Here is a 22,351-nt window from a genome sequence, read left to right on the forward strand (position 1 = left end):
GGTGTGGGGCCCAAAATTGGACACAGTACTCTAAATGGGGCCTAACTAGAGCCTTATAAAGCCTCAGAAGCACATCGCTGCTTTTATATTCCAACCCTCTTGAGAAGTTTGATGGACAGTTGATAATTATTGAGGACATCAGTGAATTTTTCTTATCGTGCTTCTGTATGAGTGCAATACTCCATACATCAACACAAACACCTGACTGCATAATTAAAAGAAAGCAATTATTGAGAATGAAGAAGTAGCCTGTGAAAACTAAAACAGTAGCTGCCAAAAATCAAGACGTAGCCCTTGAGAAAACCTCAAGAGGGGCCCTAAAAAAAATTTGTGCCCTGTTTCACTCTTTTTCCTTTCCCTTCTCCTCAAAACCGTGATAGGAATCCTTTTGTTTTCACCTTACACAATATGAACCTCAATATCCAATGAAACATCCTCTGAAATTTCTACCAGCAATGGTAGGATAAGAAGTGCAATTAATCTTCTCCTCATCTTACAGCATTCCAAAGTTTCCATCCTGTCTATTATTCAGTCATCACAAAACTCATTGATGGTTTGGACAGAACACCCGTCCTTTGAATTCTTCTCTTAACCAACTAAAACTGCTTTCATATGACAACTATATACTATTACATCTTTTGATCAGTATGCTCTACTAGCTGCTTCAGTGCTGTCGCCTTTACACTGGAGAGAGCAGTGTAGACTGGGTGTCTACTTAGTGGAATTAATCAGTTGCAAGCATGACCCAGAGATTTCAGTTGCAGTTATCTGGAATATCAATTCCGTATTTTTCTTCCACCGATTTTTCTGACCTTAGTCATAGAGTCATAGTCATAAAGCACAGAGGGAGACCCTCTATAATGTTCTAATGTTTCATATTCGAGCTGAACACTTCACTATCTTCTCTCAACAGTAAATACAAATGTTAGATCATAACAAAATGGGGCGGTGGTTTTGAATTTTTCTTTGGACTGGTCTGATTTGTCCTCTCATTTCTTTCCTAAATGCTTTACTTGGCATTTGGATGGCTGCTATCCTGCTATTTACACCTTCTCCAGACAGAATTCCTTTTATTTACTTGTTCCATTACCACTTTGTACCATAATGTGGAGATGCTGGTGTTGGACTAGGATGGACAAGATCAAAAATCACACGACACCAGATTATAGTCCAACAGGTTTATTTGAAAACGCAAGCTTTTGGAGTTGTGCTCCTTACTCAGGCATACTGTGAGAAAGAGGATATAAGGCATTTAAAAATTTAGAAGCAGAAAGGTAACACCAAAAATGGCTGCCCTCTCATTGAATCTTTAATCAGTTAGGAATGAAACTACTAATTAAAGTGCAAAATCTAGATTCCTTTCATGTCATTGCCCTGAGATAATTAAAAGTTTTATCAATGTATACAAGAGGTGACATCTCAGGTCAGACAATGCATTTTAGGTGTGAGGTCTTTCTTAGAATCAGTTTATGTTTTAAACTGGGGTCAAGTTTTTTTTTGAGCAAAGCAGAAGGTATCTGCAAAACACAAACATCTTGGCTGAAATAATTCATGTGTCCGTGACTGTCTGTGTGTATGTGAGAAAGAGAGGATGGAAGCTCGAGGAGTGCAGCATCGTGAGATTATCATGGGCTTGCAGTAGAATGAGGTACTGATGTGTCCGTCATTAATGGAGATGCATGTATTCAAGAATTTGACTGATTCTAAAGAGTAGTCTATGGTAAATCTGATGGTAGGATGAAACTTGTTGATATCGCTACGTAGCTGTTTCAGTGATTCCTCACCATCAGACCAAAAGGAAGAAAATGTCATCAATGTATCTGGTGTATAGCGTTGGTTAGAGATCATGCATAGCAAAGTTCAGGGGTCAAGGACATTCAGTCTCCAATGTTCGGGTAAGCGTCTTCCAAGGTGGACTTCGAGATACACAACGACACAAAATCGCTGAGCAGAGGCTGATAACTAAGTTCCATACCCATGAAGATGGTCTCAATCGTGATCTTGGGTTCATGTCACATTACAGGTGACCCCATCACACTATATACTCCCACACAAACATACATGCACACTCTCCCACACACATACGCTTTCACAGACCCTCTATCACACACATACTCTCTCACACAGACACCCACTTATACACATAGGCACTCCCTCACATTCACACACTCTCAAGTGCACACATGTGCGCTCTCTCTCTCTCTCTCTCTCTCACACACACACACACACACACAAACACACACACACACACACACACACACACACACACACACCTGAATTATTTCATTCAAGATTTTTGTGTAGTTGCAGATACATTCTATTTTGCTCAGAAAAAACCTGACCCCAGTTTAAAACGTAGACAGATTCTAAACAAACCTCACACTTGGAATGTATTATCTGGCCTGAGATGTCATCCCTTGTATACATTGATAAAGCCTTTAATTATCTCAGGACAATGACTTGAAAAGAATCTAGACTTTGCATTTTAATCAATAGTCTCTTTCCTATCTGTTAAAAAATTCAACAAGAGGCAGCCTGTTTTCGGTTATTACCTTTCTGCTTATAAACTCTGTGTCTTGTACCATCTCTCTCACAGTACACCCAAGGAAGGGTGCAAACTTTAGGAAGTTTGCATTTTTAAATAAACCTATTGGGCTATAACCTGGTGTCACGTGATTTTTCACTTTGCATCATGAAACCGTTTGACATAGAATCTCACTCGCCTCTAAATCTGACTTTGTTGTGGACTTTCTCTTTAGTATTGCTGAAAGGAGTGACTTGTTGCTGAAGCTTTTTTATCATGTACTCATCAGGACAAACACAAAAATTCCAATAGTCAAATTTCAATTTATTAGAGGGCTAAAGATTGTGTATTAGTTGACAAGTCATTTTTAAACTGAGGCACTGCCATAGAGAAAGCAACAAGAATCTGTGAGCTCCTCCCGGGAAAACAATAACTAATGCACAAGCCTTGAACATAATCTTATTGCTTGCACATTATGTGCATATGTTACTTACAGCCAAGTGTAAACATTTGATATTACAAGCTCAACTGATTACTTCAAACTGGTTGTTGTTGAAGGTATTAGCACATATGGGATTGTACAACTCTGAAAACAATATTTCCACGAACTATGCCAGTAAAACAATTTTAAAAGTATCTCAATGGAACGTTGGATGACCCTTGGGGGCAGCACGGTGGCTCAGTGGTTAGCACTGCAGCCTCACAGCACCAGGGACCCGGTTTCGATTCCAGTCTCAGGCAACTGTCCGTGCGGAGTTTGTACATTCTCCCTGTGTCTGCATGGGTTTTCTCTAGGTGCTCCAGTTTCCTCCTACAGTCCAAAGATATGCAGGCTAGGTGGATCGGCCATGCTAAACTGCCCATAGTGTTCTGGGATGTGTGGGTTATGGGGAATAGGTCTGGGCGTGATGCTCCGAGGGGCAGTGTGGACTTGTTGGGCCAAAGGGCCTGTTTCCACACCGTAGGGAATCTAATCTAATCTTATTGTATTCACTCATTGGACGCAGGCATCAATGGTTAGTCAGTAGTTTTTGGCAGTCCCTGGCTGCCTTTGAGGTGGTGGTAATGAACTGCCATCTTGAATTGCTGTAGTCTGCGTGCCACAGATTGACCCACAATGTCCTTCAGGGTGGAATTCCAGGATTTTGATCCAGTAACAGTGAAGGAACAGTGATATATTTCCAAGTCAGGTTGGTGGCATCTTGGAGGGGAAATTGCAGGTTCTGGTCTCAAGTTTCTGCTGTCCCAGTCCTTCCAAATGGAAATAGTCATGGGTTTGGAAGGTGGTTTCTGAGGATCTTTAGTGAATTTCTGCAGTGCATCTTGTAGCCAGTACATACTGTTGATACTGAGCATCGGTGGGGGAGAAAGTGAATGCTTGTGGATTTGGTGCCAATCAAGTGGGCTGCTTTTTCCTGGATGGTTTCAAGCTTCTCGAGTGTTGTTGGGGGTGGGCAAGTGGGGGGTAATTCATCACATCCTGACTTGTGCCCAGGAGATGGTGGACAAACTCTGGGGAGTCAGGAGATGAGTTACTCACCGCAGTATTCCCAGCGTCTGGCCTGCTCCTGTAGCTACTGTGTTTATGTGACAAGTCCACTTGAGTTTCTGGTCAATAGTAACCCAAAGGATGTTGATAACAGGGGATTCAGTGATGGTAACACCATTGAATATCAAGGACCAGTGGTTTACAGAATCATTAGGATCCCCACAGTATAGAAGCAGGCCATTTGGCCAATTGAATCCAGAGTGGTTTTCTAAACAGCATCCCATCCACCACCCCCTTCACTCTATTCCTGTAACCATGGCTAATTCACCAAGCTTGCATATCCTTCGACACAATGGGCAATTTAGAATGGCCAAACCAGCATATTTTGGACTGTGAGAGGAAAACAGAGCTCCTGGAGGAAACCCATGCAAATACAGGGAGAATGTGCAAACTCCACACAGACAGTCACCCATTGGTGGAATTGAACTTGGATCCCTCAGGCCGCAAAGCAGCATTGTTAACCACTGAGCCACGTGTCGCACTGAAATTGGATTGTCTCTTATTGGAGCTGGTCAGTGCCTGACATTTGTGTGATACAAATGTTGCTTGCCACTTGTCAGCCCGAACCTGGATATTGTCCAGTTCTTGCTGCATTTGAACATGGACTACTTCAGTGTCTAAGAAGTCACGAGTTATGCTGAACGAGGAGAAGGATGTGATTAACACAAGGTATTAACTGGATCTGTGAAGTCCAAAATAGCACTTCATACATCAAATTTGCATTCAACTTTCTGGTATCACAAACCACAAGTTCTGCATGTTTTCAGTGCATGCATGGTGCATCTGGGCTAGCAGGCCTACAATCTGAACACCATTCAAACAATTTCAGAGGAGCCAGATGCATCCTTGTTGATGACAGTGTGATAACATCATACCAGTTACAAAGTCTGATTTTTCAAACCAGATTTCTCAACATCCAGATAACTTCATCAGAATTATTCCAATTTGAAATTATTGATCTGTTTTCTTTCTCAAATTCCAGTTAAACCAATGCTCCTATCATCCAGTTACAAATTACCTTAGAAACATTGCAAGGCCAAAATCGTTACTGCCTCATTCCTCAGCCTGTCTATTTGGCCTAAACTCACATTCCAGCAATTGTAACATTAGTTACTATTAAATTTAATGCATGTGACAGGTCATAAGCTCTGCTAATATCCAAGATAGTGTCAGCTTTGTCTCAATTACTTCTTTTTATAACTTCAGTGTTTAAAAAGGTTCAGTATTATAGAAATTTATGCACTTTTCACTGTATTTTTATAAATATAGATAACAATAAATTATTATACTAAACAAAAAGAACTGCACTTATGGAAGATTAGATTCCCCACAGTGTGGAAACAGGCTCTTCGGCCCAACAAATCCACACCGCCCCTTGAAACATCCCACCCAGGCCCATTCCCCTATAACCCACACACCCCTGAACACCCCTTATATTGCAACTTACACAACATCAGGATGTTCAAAAGCATTTAAAGGATTTAGTACCTTTAATGTGTAATTTCAGTTGTTATATTGGAAATGTTGCACCAAATTGATAATGCCTACTACCAAAAGCAAAGATTAATGGTCAGGATTTTAGATATCAAATGGGCATAGAGGCAAAAGACATAGTTGTAAATGAACGGTGGAAAGCAATTTTAAATTCCTTAGTTTAAGTTTACCATTTTTCTTGAAAGGTGAAACCACATTAGCTGTCTTCCAGTTCTCTAGCAACACTCCTGTGACCAGAAAGGAATTAAGAATTTGAGTCATGGAACTAGAGACTTGTGTCCCATTGCAGACTGGGATACAACTCATACGGACCTGAGAATCTGTCCATTTTTAAACCTGCCAAAACTTCCAATACCTCCTCACTCTCTACATTAATCTGCTCATGAACAATAGACATTTGGTGTATGATTTTATAATACTCTTTCTTTTAATACACTTTCCCAAAATAAAGAGCAATGAATGGGGTTAAAAAGAGAAAGGCCAATAAGGAAGTTAATATCAAATTGAGAATTGCTGAAAAAACACAGATTCTGTCATGGTAATGTCTCTACCAATCACCTGGAGACAGTAAAGACTGTAGATGGACAAAGCTGGAGTCAATAAATGTGGGATTGGAAAAGCACAGCAGGTCAGAGAGCATCCGAGGAGCAAGGAAGTCAACACTTCAGGCCGAAACCCTTTGTCAGGACTGGGGAGGGGATGGTGAGCACAGAAATAAATAGGGCTGGAAGGAGGCTAGGTGGGGTGGAGATAGGTGGATGCAGGTAGGGGTTATTGTGGTTGATCAGTGATAAGGGTGGAGTGGATTGGTGATTAGGAAGTTGATCAGATTGGGAGTGGAGAGATTTTGAAGCTGGTGAAGTCAATATTCAGGCTATTGGGCTACGTTCCCAGGGTGAAATATCAGGCGTTGTTCCTCCAGTTTATATTTGACCTCACTCTGATAGTGGAGGAGGACAAGGATGGACATGTCACCAGGGGAGTGGGAGGGCTAGTTAAAATGGATGGCATTTGGAAGGTCAGGTTGGTTGGTGCCTGCAGAGTGCAGGTTCTCCGCGAACTGGTCCCCGAGTCGTCCACCAGCTTCAAAATCTCCACCCTCCAACCTGTCCATCTTCTTACTCACTTATCTGATCTACCCTTCCCACTGACCAACCACAATAATCCCCAACCTACATCTACCCATCTCCATCCCACCTAATATCTTCTCAGCCCCTCCACCCTCCCTCTACTTAATTCTGGGCTCCCCTCCCATCCCCAGTCTTGGTGAAGGTTTTCAGCCCAAAACATTGACTTCCCTGCTCCTCGGATGCTGTCTGACCTGCACTCTACCAATCACAGTCTACTTGGCAACAAATTACAGTTGCAGAACGGATGTTTGGGGACTCATCAACTGAGGTAGTATGGGCTGAGGTTAGAAACAGGAAAGGTTAGGTCACCCTGTTGGGAATTTTCTATAGGCCTCCGAATAGTCCCAGATATGTTGAGGAAAGGATAGCAAAGATGATTCTCGATACGAGTGAGAGAGACAGGGTAGTTGTCATGGGGGACTTCAACTTTCCAAATATTGACTGGGAACACCATAGTTCGAGTACTATAGATGGGTCAGTTTTTGTCCAGTGTGTGCAGGAGGCCAACAAGGGGCGAAGCCACATTAGACTTGGTACTGGGTAATGAGCCCGGCCAGGTGTTAGATTTGGGAGTAGGTGAGCACTTTGGTGACAGCGATCACAATTCTGTTATGTTTACTTTAGTGATGGAAAGGGATAGGCGTATACCACTGGGCAAGAGTTATAGCTGGGGGAAAGGCAATTATGATGAGATTAGGCAAGATTTAGGGGGCATAGGATGGGGAAGGAAACTACAGGGAATGGACACATTAGAAATGTGGAGCTTATTCAAGGAAAAGCTCCTGTGTGTCCTAGATAAGTATGTACCTGTCAGGCAGGGAGAAGCTGTAGATTGCGGGAGCTGTGGTTTACGAAGGAAGTGGAATCTCTGGTCAAGACGAAGAAGAAGGCTTATGTTAGGATGAGTTGTGAAGGCTCAGTTAGGGCGCTTGAGGGCTACAAGGTAGCAAGGAAAGACCAAAAGAGAGAGCCCAAAAGAGCCAGGAGGAGACATGAGAAGTTGTTGGCGGACAGGATCAGGGTAACCCTAAGGTTTTCTATAGGTATTTAAGGAATAAAAGAATGACGAGAGTAAGATTAGGGCCAATCAAAGATAGTAGTGGGAAGTTGTATGTGGAGTCAGGGGAGATAGGGGAAGCACGAAATGAATATTTTTCGACAGTATTCACTCTGAAAAACGACAATGTTGTCGAGGAGGATACTGAGATACAGGCTACTAGAGTAGGTGGGATTGAGGTTGAGAAGGAAGAGGTATTAGAAATCCTACAGAGTGTGAAGATAGACAAATCCCCTGGGCCAGATGGGATTTATCCTAGGATCCTCTGGGAAACCAGGGAGGAGATTGCCGAGCCTTTGGCATTGATCTTTAACTCGTCATTGTCTACAGGAATAGTGCCAGAAGACTGGAGGATAGCAAATGTGGTTCCCCTGTTCAAGAAGGGGAGTAGAGACAACCCTGGCAATTATAGACCATTGAGCCTTACTTCAGTTGTTGGTAAAGTGTTGGAAAAGGTCATAAAAGATAGGATTTATAATCATCTAGAAAAGAACAATTTGATTAGGGATAGTCAGCACAGTTTTGTGAAGGGTAGGTCATGCCTCACAAACCTTATTGAGTTCTTTAAGAAGGTGACCAAACAGGTAGATGACAGTAAGCTGGTTGATGTGGTATATATGGATTTCAGCAAGGTGTTCGATAAGGTTCCCCACAGTAGGCTATTGTACAAAATGTGGAGGAATGGGATTGTGGGAGATATAGCAGTTTGGATCAGAAATTGGCTTGCTGAAAGAAGACAGAGGGTGGTGGTTGATGGGAAATGTTCATCCTGGAGTCCAGTTACTAGTGGTGTACCGCAAGGGTCGGTGTTGGGTCCACTGCTGTTCGTCATTTTTATAAATGACCTGGATGAGGGCGTAGAGGGATGGGTTAATAAATTTGCAGACGACACTAAGGTCGGTGGAGTTGTGGATAGTGACGAAGGATGTTGTAGGTTACAGAGAGACATAGATAAGCTGCAGAGCTGGGCTGAGAGGTGGCAAATGGAGTTTAATGCGGACAAGTGTGAGGTGATGCACTTTGGTAGGAGTAACCAGAATGCAAAGTACTGGGCTAATGGTAAGATTCTTGGTAGTGTAGATGAGCAGAGAGATCTTGGTGTCCATGTACACAGATCCTTGAAAATTGCCACCCAAGTTGACAGGGTTGTTAAGAAGGCATACAGTGTTTTAGCTTTTATTAATAGAGGGATCGAGTTCCAGAACATGAGGTTTTGCTGCAGCTGTACAAAACTCTGGCGCGGCCGCACTTGGAGTATTGCGTACAGTTCTGGTCACCGCATTATAAGAAGGATGTGGAAGCTTTGGAAAGGGTGCAGAGGAGATTTACTAGGATGTTGCCTGGTATGGAGGGAAGGTCTTACGAGGAAAGGCTGAGGGGCTTGAGGCTGTTTTCGTTAGAGAGAAGAAGGTTCAGAGGTGACTTAATTGAGACATATAAGATAATCAGAGGGTTAGATAGGGTGGATTGGGAGAGCCTTTTTCCTAGGATGGTGACGGCGAGCACGAGGGGGCATAGCTTTAAATTGAGGGGTGAAAGATATAGGACAGATGTCAGAGGTAGTTTCTTTACTCAGAGAGTAGTAGGGGTATGGAACGCTTTGCCTGCAACGGTAGTAGATTCGCCAACTTTAAGTACATTTAAGTCATCATTGGACAAGCATATGGACGTACATGGAGTAGTGTAGGTTAGATGGGCTTCAGATTGGTATGACAGGTCGGTACAATATTGAGGGCCAGAGGGCCTGTACTGTGCTGTAATGTTCTATGTTCTTTGTAAATCAGCAATTCCTTTCATGTAGTATAAGTGTTGATATTCCCTCTTGAATTAGTAATCTTGTGAAATTATTGCTAAAATGAAAACCTTTGACAAAATGTCTTTTTTTGGCAGTACTCAATTTCTGCTTCATAAACTAATATTAATATCAACAAAGAGAAGTACTGGAGAAACTCAAAGAATAAAATCCAATACATAAATGATGCTGCTTAGCCTGCTGTGTTCATCCAACTTCACACCATGTTATCTCAGATTCTCCAGCATTGGCAGTTCCTACTGTCTCTCTACATAAATGGGATCTGATGACTACACCCTCAGGTGCTAAAAGAGGTAGCTGCAGAGATAGTGGATGTGCTAGCTATGACTTTCCCAGAACCGAGAACCAATCCCATCAGAGTAGAAGTGAGCAAGCGTAACACCATTTTTCAAAAGAGAAACCAGAAACTACAGGCCAGTTAGCCTAACATGAAACGTTGGACTGTATGGTTGAGAAAACACTAACAACGCATGTAGAAAAGTACCAGAATCATTAGAACAAGTCAACATGGTTTTACTAAAGATAAATCCTGTTTGACAAATTTATTAGAGGCTTTTGAAGATGCAAATAATAAGATTGATAAAAGGAAAAAATTAAGTGCATTATGTCTCAATTTCCAAAAGGCTTTCAGTAAGGTGCTGCACAAAAGCTTAGTAGGCAATGCAAGAATTCACGGAATTTAAATAATATATTAGCAAGGAGAGAAGATTGGTTAATGGACAGAAAGCAGACAGTGGGCAGAAATGGTGAATGTTGAAGCTGACAGCAATGCATAGTGGGCTGCCACATGCAGGGACCTTAGCTATTCATAATCTCTAATTGTTTTGTCTAGAGAGACATGGGGTAATGAGTTTAAGTTTGCTAATATATAAAGTTAGGTGGAGAAGTAAGCAGTGGGGTGACAGGCTGCAAAGAGGGATAACCAGGTTAAGTGAGTGGGCAACATGATGGTAGCTAGAAATATAATGTTGAGAATTGTTAAGTTATTCCTTTTGGTCAGAAAAATTTCATAAAAGTGCAAAACTTGTAAGCATTAATGTTCAAAGAGACTTCGGTGTGCCATTCAGTGGATGCAGACAGTTAGCATGAAGCCAGGAAGGCAAATGGTATTTTATCGCAAGCAAACTGGAGCACAGAAACAAAGCAGAGATAATGGGAACTGCAGATGCTGGAGATTCCAAGATAATAAAATGTGAGGCTGGATGAACACAGCAGGCCAAGCAGCATCTCAGGAGCACAAAAGCTGACGTTTCGGGCCTAGACCCTTCATCAGAGAGGGGGATGGGGGGAGGGAACTGGAATAAATAGGGAGAGAGGGGGAGGCGGACCGAAGATGGAGAGTAAAGAAGATAGGTGGAGAGAGTGTAGGTGGGGAGGTAGGGAGGGGATAGGTCAGTCCAGGGAAGACAGACAAGTCAAGGAGGTGGGATGAGGTTAGTAGGTAGATGGGGGTGCGGCTCGGGGTGGGAGGAAGGGATGGGTGAGAGGAAGAACCGGTTAGGGAGGCAGAGACAGGTTGGACTGGTTTTGGGATGCAGTGGGTGGGGGGGAAGAGCTGGGCTGGTTGTGTGGTGCAGTGGGGGGAGGGGATGAACTGGGCTGGTTTAGGGATGCAGTAGGGGAAGGGGAGATTTTGAAACTGGTGAAGTCCACATTGATACCATATGGCTGCAGGGTTCCCAGGCGGAATATGAGTTGCTGTTCCTGCAACCTTCGGGTGGCATCATTGTGGCACTGCAGGAGGCCCATGATGGACATGTCATCTAAAGAATGGGAGAGGGAGTGGAAATGGTTTGCGACTGGGAGGTGCAGTTGTTTGTTGCGAACTGAGCGGAGGTGTTCTGCAAAGCGGTCCCCAAGCCTCCGCTTGGTTTCCCCAATGTAGAGGAAGCCGCACCGGGTACAGTGGATGCAGTATACCACATTGGCAGATGTGCAGGTGAACCTCTGCTTAATGTGGAATGTCATCTTGGGGCCTGGGATGGGGGTGAGGGAGGAGGTGTGGGGACAAGTGTAGCATTTCCTGCGGTTGCAGGGGAAGGTGCCGGGTGTGGTGGGGTTGGAGGGCAGTGTGGAGCGAACAAGGGAGTCACGGAGAGAGTGGTCTCTCCGGAAAGCAGACAGGGGAGGGGATGGAAAAATGTCTTGGGTGGTGGGGTCGGATTGTAAATGGCGGAAGTGTCGGAGGATAATGCGTTGTATCCGGAGGTTGGTAGGGTGGTGTGTGAGAACGAGGGGGATCCTCTTGGGGCGGTTGTGGCGGGGGCGGAGTGTGAGGGATGTGTCGCGGGAAATGCGGGAGACGCGGTCAAGGGCGTTCTCGATCACCGTGGGGGGAAAGTTGCGGTCCTTAAAGAACTTGGACATCTGGGATGTGCGGGAGTGGAATGTCTTGTCGTGGGAGCAGATGCGGCGGAGGCGGAGTTTGTTACAACCTTACAGAGCTTTGCAGAGACCATATATAGTTAATTCTAGAGATAATGGGAACTGCAGATTCTGGAGATTCCAAGATAATAAAATGTGAGGCTGGATGAACACAGCAGGCCAAGTAGCATCTCAGGAGCACAAAAGCTGACGTTGGCTTTTGTGCTCCTGAGATGCTGCTTGGCCTGCTGTGTTCATCCAGCCTCACATTTTATTATCTATAGTTAATTCTAGTTGTCTTTTCCCTAGGATGGGGGATTTCAAGACTAAGGGGGCACATTTTTAAGTTGAGAGAAGCGAGATTTAAAAAAGACATGAGGAGCAATTTTTAAACACAGAGGTGGGTTCACCTGTGGAATCAACTTCCTGAGAAAGTGATGGATGTGGGTACAATTACAATGTTTAAGACATTTGGATAAGTACATGAATAGGAACGGTTTGGAGAGATATGAGCCAGGAGCAGGCAGGTGGGACCAGGTTAGACTGGGATTATGCTCAGTGTGGACTGGTTGGATTAAAGGGTCTGTTCCCGTGCTGTATGACTCTATGAAGTATTGTGTACAATTTTGGTGTCAACATTTGAGAAAATTGTTTGGGGGCCACGTCGGTCACTACTCAAGCTTATTTTCAAAAGTGACTCAAGTTTTATACTTGCCTGAGGGACATGTATATCATTAAGATCCTTATACCTTTGTACTTTTCACAGCATTTCTCTACCTGTAATATTTGGGTTTCTTTTGCACCAGCAGCAGAGGAATCAGAACAGATGAGGTTTTTGGCAAAGGTGTCACCTCTTTTAGTGTCAGGGAATAAACTGTTATCAATACATAACAGATGTGCAATCTAGCAGGCTTTGTTCCTGTTCTAAATTGATTCCCATTCCTTACCTGTGTAAAGTGGGTAATTAATCTTGTTTCGGAGGAAGGAACGATTTTTCTGATACAGCACATTTTTGGACCATCAATGATATACACTGCACTAGCAGTGGCAAGCCCAAATAATCCATTCTATGCACTCGAAATGCCAAAGAGACAAGGGTATTCAGGTGCATAGATCTTTAAAATGCCACAAATAGTTGCACAGAATAATCAAGGAAGCTAATAGAATGCTGGCCTTTATATTTAGAGGGCTGGAGTATAACGATGCATAAATTATGCAGCAGTTGTACAAAACCTTGAATGGACTCCTATTGAACTACTGACAGCAGATCTGGGCACCACACCTTAGCAAGGTGATATTGGTCTTGGAGGGAGAATAATGTGGGTTTACAGGAATGATCCCTTGACATTAGGGGTCAAGTTTATGAGGACAGATTGTACAAATTAGGCCTGTTTTCTCTAGAATTTAAAGAGGTAAGGGATGATCTAAGCAAAGTCTTCAAGGTATTACAGGAAAAGACAGGATAATAAACTATTTCCATAGGTTGGGGATTCTGGAACTAGTTGGCTTATTCTGAGAATTAGAAACAGACCAGATGCTCGGAAGCATTTCTAAACACATAGCTTGATGGATGTTTCGAACTCTCTGCCACAAATAACAGTGGATGCTAGAATAATAGGTAATTTTAAATCAAAGATGGATAATTTTTTTGTTAAGCAAAGGTATTAAGGGATATGGCCAATGGCAGGGAATTGGCCATAGATCTGCTGTGATATCAACAAATGTCAGAACAGGCTCAAGGGGCTGAATGACCTACTCCTGTTCCTATGTGATGTTTTACTCTTACTTAAGTTAAGAAGTACTAGAGAAGTACCAAAGTGGACTGAAAAAAATCCATAAGACGTACAAGCAAAAGTAGGCCATTCAGCCCACCATGTCTGTATCACCATTCAGTGAGATCATGGCTCATCTGATAATCCTCAACTCCAATGTTCTTCCTTTTCTCTACATTCCTCAATTCCCTTCCTGACTGGAAAATTATGTCAGTTTTTACGTACATTCAAATATGAACATTGCCAACTCTCTGATAAAGAATTCCACAGATTCACAACTCTCTAAAAGAAGAAATTCCCCCACATTTCGGTCATTAAATGTGTAACTCCTTATTCTTAAATTATTACCTCTGATCTTAGACTCTCCCACAGGGGAGAAACAACCATTCCACATCTATCCAGTCCCTAAAATTCAATAATGTCACCTCTCATTCTTTTGAATCCATGAGTACAGGCTTAACCTATTCAGCTTTGCCTCCTAAGGTGATCCCACCTACTTGGTATCAGCCCAGTGGGCGTCCTTTGGGCTGCCTCTGTTGCCTATAATTTTTACCTTGAATAAGGGGTCTAAAATTCTTCACAATATTTCAACTGTGGACTGACTAGTGCATTGTATAGTTTTAGCAAAACCTCCCTATTTTTATACTCCATTCCCTCTGAAATAAATTTTACTCCACTCCCCTTGCCTTCCTTACTATCTGGTGAACTTGGATGCTAGCTTTTTGCAATCCATGGGCAAAGACTTCCAAATCCCTTTGTTCTCCGCTTACTGCAGTATTTCGCCATTTAATAAATGTTCAGTTCCTCTATTCCTCCTGCCTAAGTGCACACCTCACATTTTACCACCTTATATACCATCTGACAAGTTTTTGCCCACTTGCCGAACTTGCTTATATCCCTCTGTTCACATTAATCTTCACCAACTGCCTAACCCCTTACGTTTGTGTCAGCCACAATTTGGTATAGCACATTCACTTTCTTCATTCAAGCCATCAATATATATGGTAATTAATTATTGCCTTTGGCAATCTACTATTTACAGATTGCCAGCCTGAAAATGTCCCCCTTAACCCAACTTCTGACTTTTTTTAGTTAGCCAAAATTCGATCCATGCAAATATATTATCTCCAACACCATGGCTCTTATCTAAGTAAGTAGCCTAATGTGTGTAGTACGTTATCAAACCTTGAAGATGGATAAATAACCAGGGCCAAATGAGTTGTTCAAGACAACAAAATGTGAGGCTGGATGAACACAGCATGCCCAGCAGCATCCCAGGAGCACAAAAGCCGATGTTTCGGGTCTAGACCCTTCATCAGAGAGACACTTCATCAGACCCTTCATCAAATGAGTTGTTCCCTCGGCCATCGAAGGAGGTCAGGATAAAACACATGCACTGAGGATCATTTTCCAAACCATGAAATTCAGGACAGGTACCAGAGGATTGGAGGTCTGTAAAAGCTGTATTAGTATTCAAACATGGTTCGAACAATACGTTCAATAATTATAAGCTAGTCAGTCTGACTTCAGTAGTGGGCAAATTAATAGAACAAAAACAGGGAAAAATGATTAACTGTTATGTAGAAAGACAAAGACTAATTAGGGGTATTCAACGTGCTTTTATTAAAGGAAGGTTATATCTTACTAGTTAATTCAATTTTTTGAGTAAGCAACAAGAAGGATTGATGAAGGTAGTGAATCTACAAATAACACAGATTTTAGCAAGGCATTTGAAAGGATTCCACTTGAGATTCTGGTCTGAAAAATTACAACGTCTGAGATAGAAGTGAATGTGGCAGTTTGGACACAAAAGGGGTTCTGATGGAAAACAAAAGATAATGGTTGATGGACACTTTTGCAAATGGAAAGTTATACCAGTTGAGTTCTATTGTGCTCAGATCACATTCTGTTTGTGAAATATATTAATAATTCAGGCTTAAATTTGGGAGACATTATGGGGAAAATTTGCAGTTGACACAAAAGTTGGTCGCGTAGCTGCTAGTGAAGAGGACAGTTCTAGGATGACATCAATGGGTTGAATGAGTTGAAAAAGTAGCAAATAGATTAAAACTGAACTAGTGCAAGGTTATGTATTTGGAAGAGCAAACAAAGCAAGATAATACTCAAAAAGGAGGCTATCAAGAGGAGTAGACAAAATGAGAGACCTTGGATTGCACATCTAATGTGCTGAACATGGCAGAACAGATAACTAAAGTGGTAAAGACGGCATTTGGGATTCTTGTTGGAACTAAAGATGATACTGGTCACAGCTGGAGTTGTTATACAGTTTTAGTCACATTAGAAAAAAGGGCATAAATCCTCTAGACACAGAGGAGATTTGTAAGAATGTTGCCAAAGTTGAAAATTAAAGTTGTGAAGAATGAATAAATAGGCTGGATTTTTATATCCTCAGATTACAGAAGGCTGAGGGGAGATTTAATTGAGGTATACAAAATAGTGAAGGGCTTAGATACAATAGACAAGAAAGACTTGTTTCACTTACAAGGGGGGTCAATTACCAGAAAGCAGATCTGACATGTTTCGTAGCATGGTTTAAGGGAACATAGGTAAGGATTTTTTTCACCCAAAACACTACTGGTGTCTGGATTCACTGCCTGGTTTGATTATTGTAACAGAAATCCTTGACTCATTTAAAAGTTATGCCAGAAGCGCTGTACACTGTTGCAAAGTGGGATTAAAAGGGACAGCTAGTATAATCAGCCATTGCAGACACAATGGGCTAAATGATTCATTCTGAGCCATAACCTTCATATGGCTTTATGGTTAAGAATGTAAGGTGAATACTACTTAATCAAAGGAATACAAGGTGATTGGTCTATTGTTCACCCCTCTGGGACATTATCACTAATTGCAAAAATATTGTCCTATTATCTAGCATCAAGTATTTCACCTCTTTTTTGGAGCAGAATAAAATGAAGTTAAAAACATTGTGTATTATCGCATTGTTCTGAAGGCAAATATCAGAACCAATTTGCACATAATCCTCTAATAGGAAATGCACAGTGGTTCCCAGCTAAGGAAAATTTGGTCACAACACTGCAAAGATACTTTGCTTTGAATATGCATCTGGATTTAGACTAAATTATCTGCCTGTTCAGATAAATATAAAAGTTTCATTCAAAAGCCAGCACCACTGGCAACTTAATATGCACTTGAACTGCTATGAATTCAGATTAAATAAATGAACACACTGCTAATTATGTGTTGGTGTTGATTGCCAATCAGGCTAAATCTCATAAGAACTGAAACTCCTCAAGGAAAACAAGGTCTTCAAGAACTTGATGACTGCACTTGATGAAATATATGACACTGGATCAAATGATCCAAATCATAAATTCTGTCTTAATTGAATTCTTTCTCGTGCACAAACTTTATATAACAGTGACTTAATAAATTGAGTTGAGTTGTTACTGTAGAAATTATTCCTGATTAACCTATTGAAGAAGTAATTAGAGAGGAAAAGTGAAAAAGAGAAATAACCCTCCATTTTCTAAGGAAGCTACATCTGAAATGGAGATCGGAAACCTAAATTTCTGGGGAAACTTAAACTGAAATTTCTGGTGGCAAGTCAGTGAGAAGGTGCTAGTAAGCTGCCTTCTTGAATCTCTGCAGTCTATTGTGTAGATGCCCTCACAGTGCTGTTTGGGAGGTAATTCTAAGATTTTGACTCAGTGGCATAGAAGAAATGGCTTATTTTTATTTATTCATGAAACATGGGCATCACTGGCTGGGCCAGCATTTATTGTGCATCCCTAATTGCCCCTTGATTGAATTGCTTGCTGAGGCCATTTCAGAGGCAGTTAAGAGTCAACCATATTGCTATGGGTCTGGAGTCACATGCCAATCAAACCAGGTAGGGGTGGTAGATTCCTTTCCCTGAAGGACATTAATGAAACATCGGAGTTTTTACAACAGTTCACAATGGTGGCCATTAATCATCAAGATTTGTATTGAACTCAAATTTCACCATTTATCATGGTGGGATTTAAACCCATGTCCCTAAGGCACTTGTTGAGACATTGGATCACTAGTCAAGTGACACTACTACTGCATCCTTATGCAAAGGAAGATAACAAGTAGTTCACATTTACACAGTTAAATCATCTTTATTAGATAGGTTTAGAAATACCTATCGATTTTTATTTTTATTGTTAGTTTCATCTCATAATCCAGTTTTTCCTTGCTGTCACTTTTTAAATCATTTTCTGTTTAGCTAACATTCTATCAAATCTTCAGACCTGCTGCCCACCTTTGTGTAATTTCTTTGTTTAATATTATCTTTAATTATTCTACCGTGTTCTCTGAAATATCTCCTTAAAATGTCTGTTACCGCATCTCTATTTACCTATTCCTTAACCTAATGATATTTTTATTCACTCATGGCACGTGGACGTAGCTGATTGGCCAGCATTTATTGCTTATCCCTAGGTGACCTTGAGAAGATGGTGGTGAGTTGCCTCCTTGAATTACTGAAGTCCAGTTGGACTCACAATGCCCTTAAGGAGTGAGTTCCAAGATTCTGATCTCGCAATTCACTTTTATGGTCTCATAATTGTCCTTATTTAGCTGCACACCAAGATATAGATAGTAACAGATATCAGGAAATGGAAGATTTCTGTAGTATTGACTATAAACCACCCTCCATCATCAAAAATATCCATTAACCTTTATTCTGTTTCCTATCATACAGCCAATTTTTATTCCACTTGTATTTCCTGAGCTAAAACTTTTCTCACAAGTATGTTAAGTGACACAGTTTTGAGCACCTTCTGAAAGTCCATTTACAACAAATCAACTGCATTACCCTCATGAATCCTTTCTGTCACCTCTTCAAAAAAACTGCAGCAAATTAGTTTGTTGAACATTGGAGTCCCTTAAAAATTGAATATTCCTAATATTTACTGAGGATTTGAGATTTCATTTCAAATGAGATTTCATTCAATAGCTATTACAGCAGTACTTAATTTTTAAACTTTTGAGCCTATGAAAACAAAAGAGGAAAATTATAGAAAACACAGCGGTCACAATGTCCATTGAATTAGCATCAACAATTTATTTGGTGCCAAATTCACCCTTATTGTCAATGTATTGTTTAAAAAAGTAGGAGTATTTGGTTTTAGAAGGAATGGTAAACTAACCCCAAATATGGGTGTCCTATTCTCTCCCTGCTATAGGAAAGATGCTGTGAAAATAGAAAGGGGTCAGAAAAGATTTACAAAGATGTTGCCGAGGTTGAAGGGTTTGAGCTATAGGGAGAGCTGAATAGGTTGGGGATATTTTCCCTGGAGCATCAGAGGCTGAGGTGTGACCTTCAAGAGGTTTATTAAATCATGACAGCATGGATAGGGTGAATAGCCATGGTCTTTTTCTCAGGGTAGGGGAGTCCAAAACTAGGGGACATAAATTTAAGGTGAGAGGGTAAAGATTTAAAAGGGCCTATGGGACAACATTTTCACACAAAGGGTGGTCTGTGTATGGAATGAACTGCCACAGGAAGTGACAGAGTCTAATTCAATAAAACATTTGAAAAGCATCAGGAAGGGTACATGAATAGAAAGGGTTTAGAGGAATATGGGCCAAATGCTGGTAAATGGGACTACATTATTTTAGGATATCTGGTCAGCATGGACTAGTTGGGCCAAAGGGTTTGTTTCTGTGCTGTACAACTCTATGATTCTATGATTGATGCAGAGAAAATAACCTATACCTAGAAATATGATAAATAGACCAGTTAACAACCACTTTAAAAAGGCCAAAACATTCCTTACCAACAGAGTTTTTTCCTCTGGAATCAGTGAACCATCCCCAATTGGCACAGTAGTATATTTCATCTAATTAAAGAATGTATCATATCTAAATTGCTGCTTCTTAAACTCAATAAGCTATCATAAAATTGTTTACAAATCAACTGCATATATTAGGTAACGGTGATCATGAATCCTAAAATCAACACAATTTTCGTGCTGACTCTTCCTAATCATACCACCTATGACAACTAACTTTATCCTGATTCTAGAGGATTCCTCACCACTGAAATTAATAATCTGTAATTGATGGGCTTATCCTCGCCACACTTTTTGAACAAGGACATGATGACTGCAATTCTGTTCTAACACTTCTCTTGAGTATAGGGAAAATTGAAAGATTGCAGCCAGAACTCTTGCAATCTCCAATACCACTTTCTTCAATATTGTGGTTGCATCTCATCCAGTCCCAGTGCCATGTCAACTTTAAGTAGTAACGGTCTCATACTTGCTCATCAATCTGAACTCTTTGAGCAGCAGAGTTTCCTTCTCTGTCACCAAGACCGGGATAGCATTTGCCTCTTTACTAAAGTCGGATACGTAGTATTCATTCAATATCTCAGCTGTGTCCCATGTTTCCAAAGTATAAATCCCATTTTTCATCCCCTTTAAAACTCTCTTTCTACTTAAATATCTGTAGGAGATATTATGTTGGCTGCCAGTCTTTCTCATTATTCCTCTTCGTTTCCCAATTATGTTTCTTTTTTACCTTCCCTCTGAACCTTCTTTATTCTTATTGATTCTGAATTATATGCTCCATCTGACTTGACACCACCTGTCTTCTTCATCTTAATTTTAATCTTTGTTATATTGGGAGCTTGCTTACCTTCCCTTTGACTGTACCTGACCCTTCTACTCACTGAAGGAACCCAACCTTTTGTTCCAGTCTATCTTGCCCAGCTTCATTCTTTCCCCAGTTAAAGTTGGCTTTCTGTCAATTGACTTGTGTGAGAGAGAGTGAATATGAGAGTGAAAGAGAAAGAGAGCATGAGTGAGTCAGTAAGTGAAGGAGTGAACAAGTAATGCGAAAGCTCACTCTCGAAAGAAGGCCAAGTATTTCTGTTGAAAGGGTATTAACCTGAAGCATTGAATCTGTTTCCATCTCCAAGGATGCTACCTGACCAGCTGATTATTTTCAGCAGTTTCCGTTTTCATTGCAAATTTCAACAGTTATATGTCTTAAGACGATTCATAATCCAAAGACTATGGCTCAAATGAAATACCAAGTCATGCCATTCAGCAGCACAAACAAACATAATTTGATATATAATTAAAACCTCCAATTTTTGAATTTAGAATGACCTAAGTAAAAGCAGTGCACCACCTAACTGAATTCAGAATCAGCGCTCATTCAGTAATGGGTACAACTTATTAAAATTCAATTACTCACTTTTATTCCTAAAACAATTCCCTTTGAAATGTAAATTGGTTTTTAGGTACAGAATTCAGTCTTGCAGATCACAAATGTCCTCAAATGAGATAAAATAACAAGATTCAAAATGAAAATTACCTCAAAACTGAGCCGAGGCTCATCAAACATGTTTCCCAACCAGGACAGCACAGCATTAAGAAAAGCCAGGAGTGCCAGAAATGCAATAAGGCTAACAGCAATGTTTGCCACCAAACCAATTGATGCAAAGGCTCCTAAACAGGCTGCTTCTATTATGTTTTTTGCTTCACTGCAGAACAAGAGATAAATAATATGAAACGACAAATAATTGTGCATAACAGTTAAAAACTCTTTGGCCAAATCTATCTGGAAAATAAGGATGGGTTTATGATGTGTACTATTATTAATGCACAGATTTACCATCAGGTTCAGGAAAAGAAATTACAAGCTGCGATTTGCAGGTTCCACATAATTCTGATTAATTTACACCATTCTGCTCATTGCTTCAAACAAAAGGTACTTCCTCCTTAACCTCCCCATTATTCTTCAGCACTTGTTAAATTTTTATATTAATTGCTCATTGATACTACAGCAATTTAAGGTTCGCAATTAACAGTGCAAAGGCCATATCTTATTGTTCCTGTGTTATTTAAAATTGTGAACTTAATTGAGAAAACAAGGTGTAGAGCTGGATGAACACAGCAGGCCAAGCAACGTCAGAGGAGCAGGAAGGCTGACATTTTGGGCCTAGACCCTGCATCAGAAGTGGGGGAGGGGAAGTGGGTTCTGAAATAAATGAGGTGGAGGTGGATAGAAGATGGATAGGGGAGAAGATAGGTGGAGAGGAGACAGACAAGTCAAAGAGGCAGAAATGGACCCAGTAAAGGTGAGTGTAGCTGGGGAGGTAGGGAGGAGATAGGTCAGTCCAGGGAGGACGGACAGGTCAAGGGGACAGGATGAGGTTAGTAGGTAGGAAATGGGGGTGTGGTTTGAGGTGAGAGGCGGGGATAGGTGAGAAGAAGAACAGGTTAGGGAGGTGGGGACAAGCTGGGTTGGTTTTGGGATGCAGTAGGGGGAGGGGGAGATTTTTGAAGGGTGAAATCCACATTGATACCATTGGGCTGCAGGGTTCCCAAGCAGAATATGAGTTGCTGTTCCTGCAACCTATGGGTAGCATCACTGGGGCACTGCAGGAGGCCTAGGATAGACATGTCACCTGAAGAATGGGAGGGGGAGTTCAAATGGTTCGCGACTGGGAGGTGCAGTTGTTTATTGCGAACTGAGTGTAGCTGTTCTGCAAATCGGTCCCCAAGCCTCCGCCTGGTCTCCCCGATGTAGAGGGTTGCCACAATGGGAACAGCGGATGCAGTATACCACATTAGCAGATGTGCAGGTGTACATCTGCTTGATGTGGAAAATCTTCTGGGGGCCAG

At 41.4% G+C, this 22,351-nt stretch overlaps 1 protein-coding gene across 1 annotated transcript in view; it reads right to left on the reverse strand.

Annotated features, from left to right (window-relative positions):
• Positions 1–22,351, reverse strand: part of LOC125450724 (solute carrier family 28 member 3-like) — a 156,809-nt gene that overhangs the window by 18,732 nt on the left and 115,726 nt on the right. Inside the window, exon 10 of the mRNA XM_059645012.1 lies at positions 21,039–21,207. Coding sequence (XP_059500995.1) covers positions 21,039–21,207 — 169 coding nt within the window. The remainder of the gene's footprint in view (positions 1–21,038; positions 21,208–22,351) is intronic.

The sequence above is a fragment of the Stegostoma tigrinum genome, chromosome 3 (assembly GCF_030684315.1).
Source record: "Stegostoma tigrinum isolate sSteTig4 chromosome 3, sSteTig4.hap1, whole genome shotgun sequence".
NCBI lineage: Eukaryota > Metazoa > Chordata > Chondrichthyes > Orectolobiformes > Stegostomatidae > Stegostoma > Stegostoma tigrinum.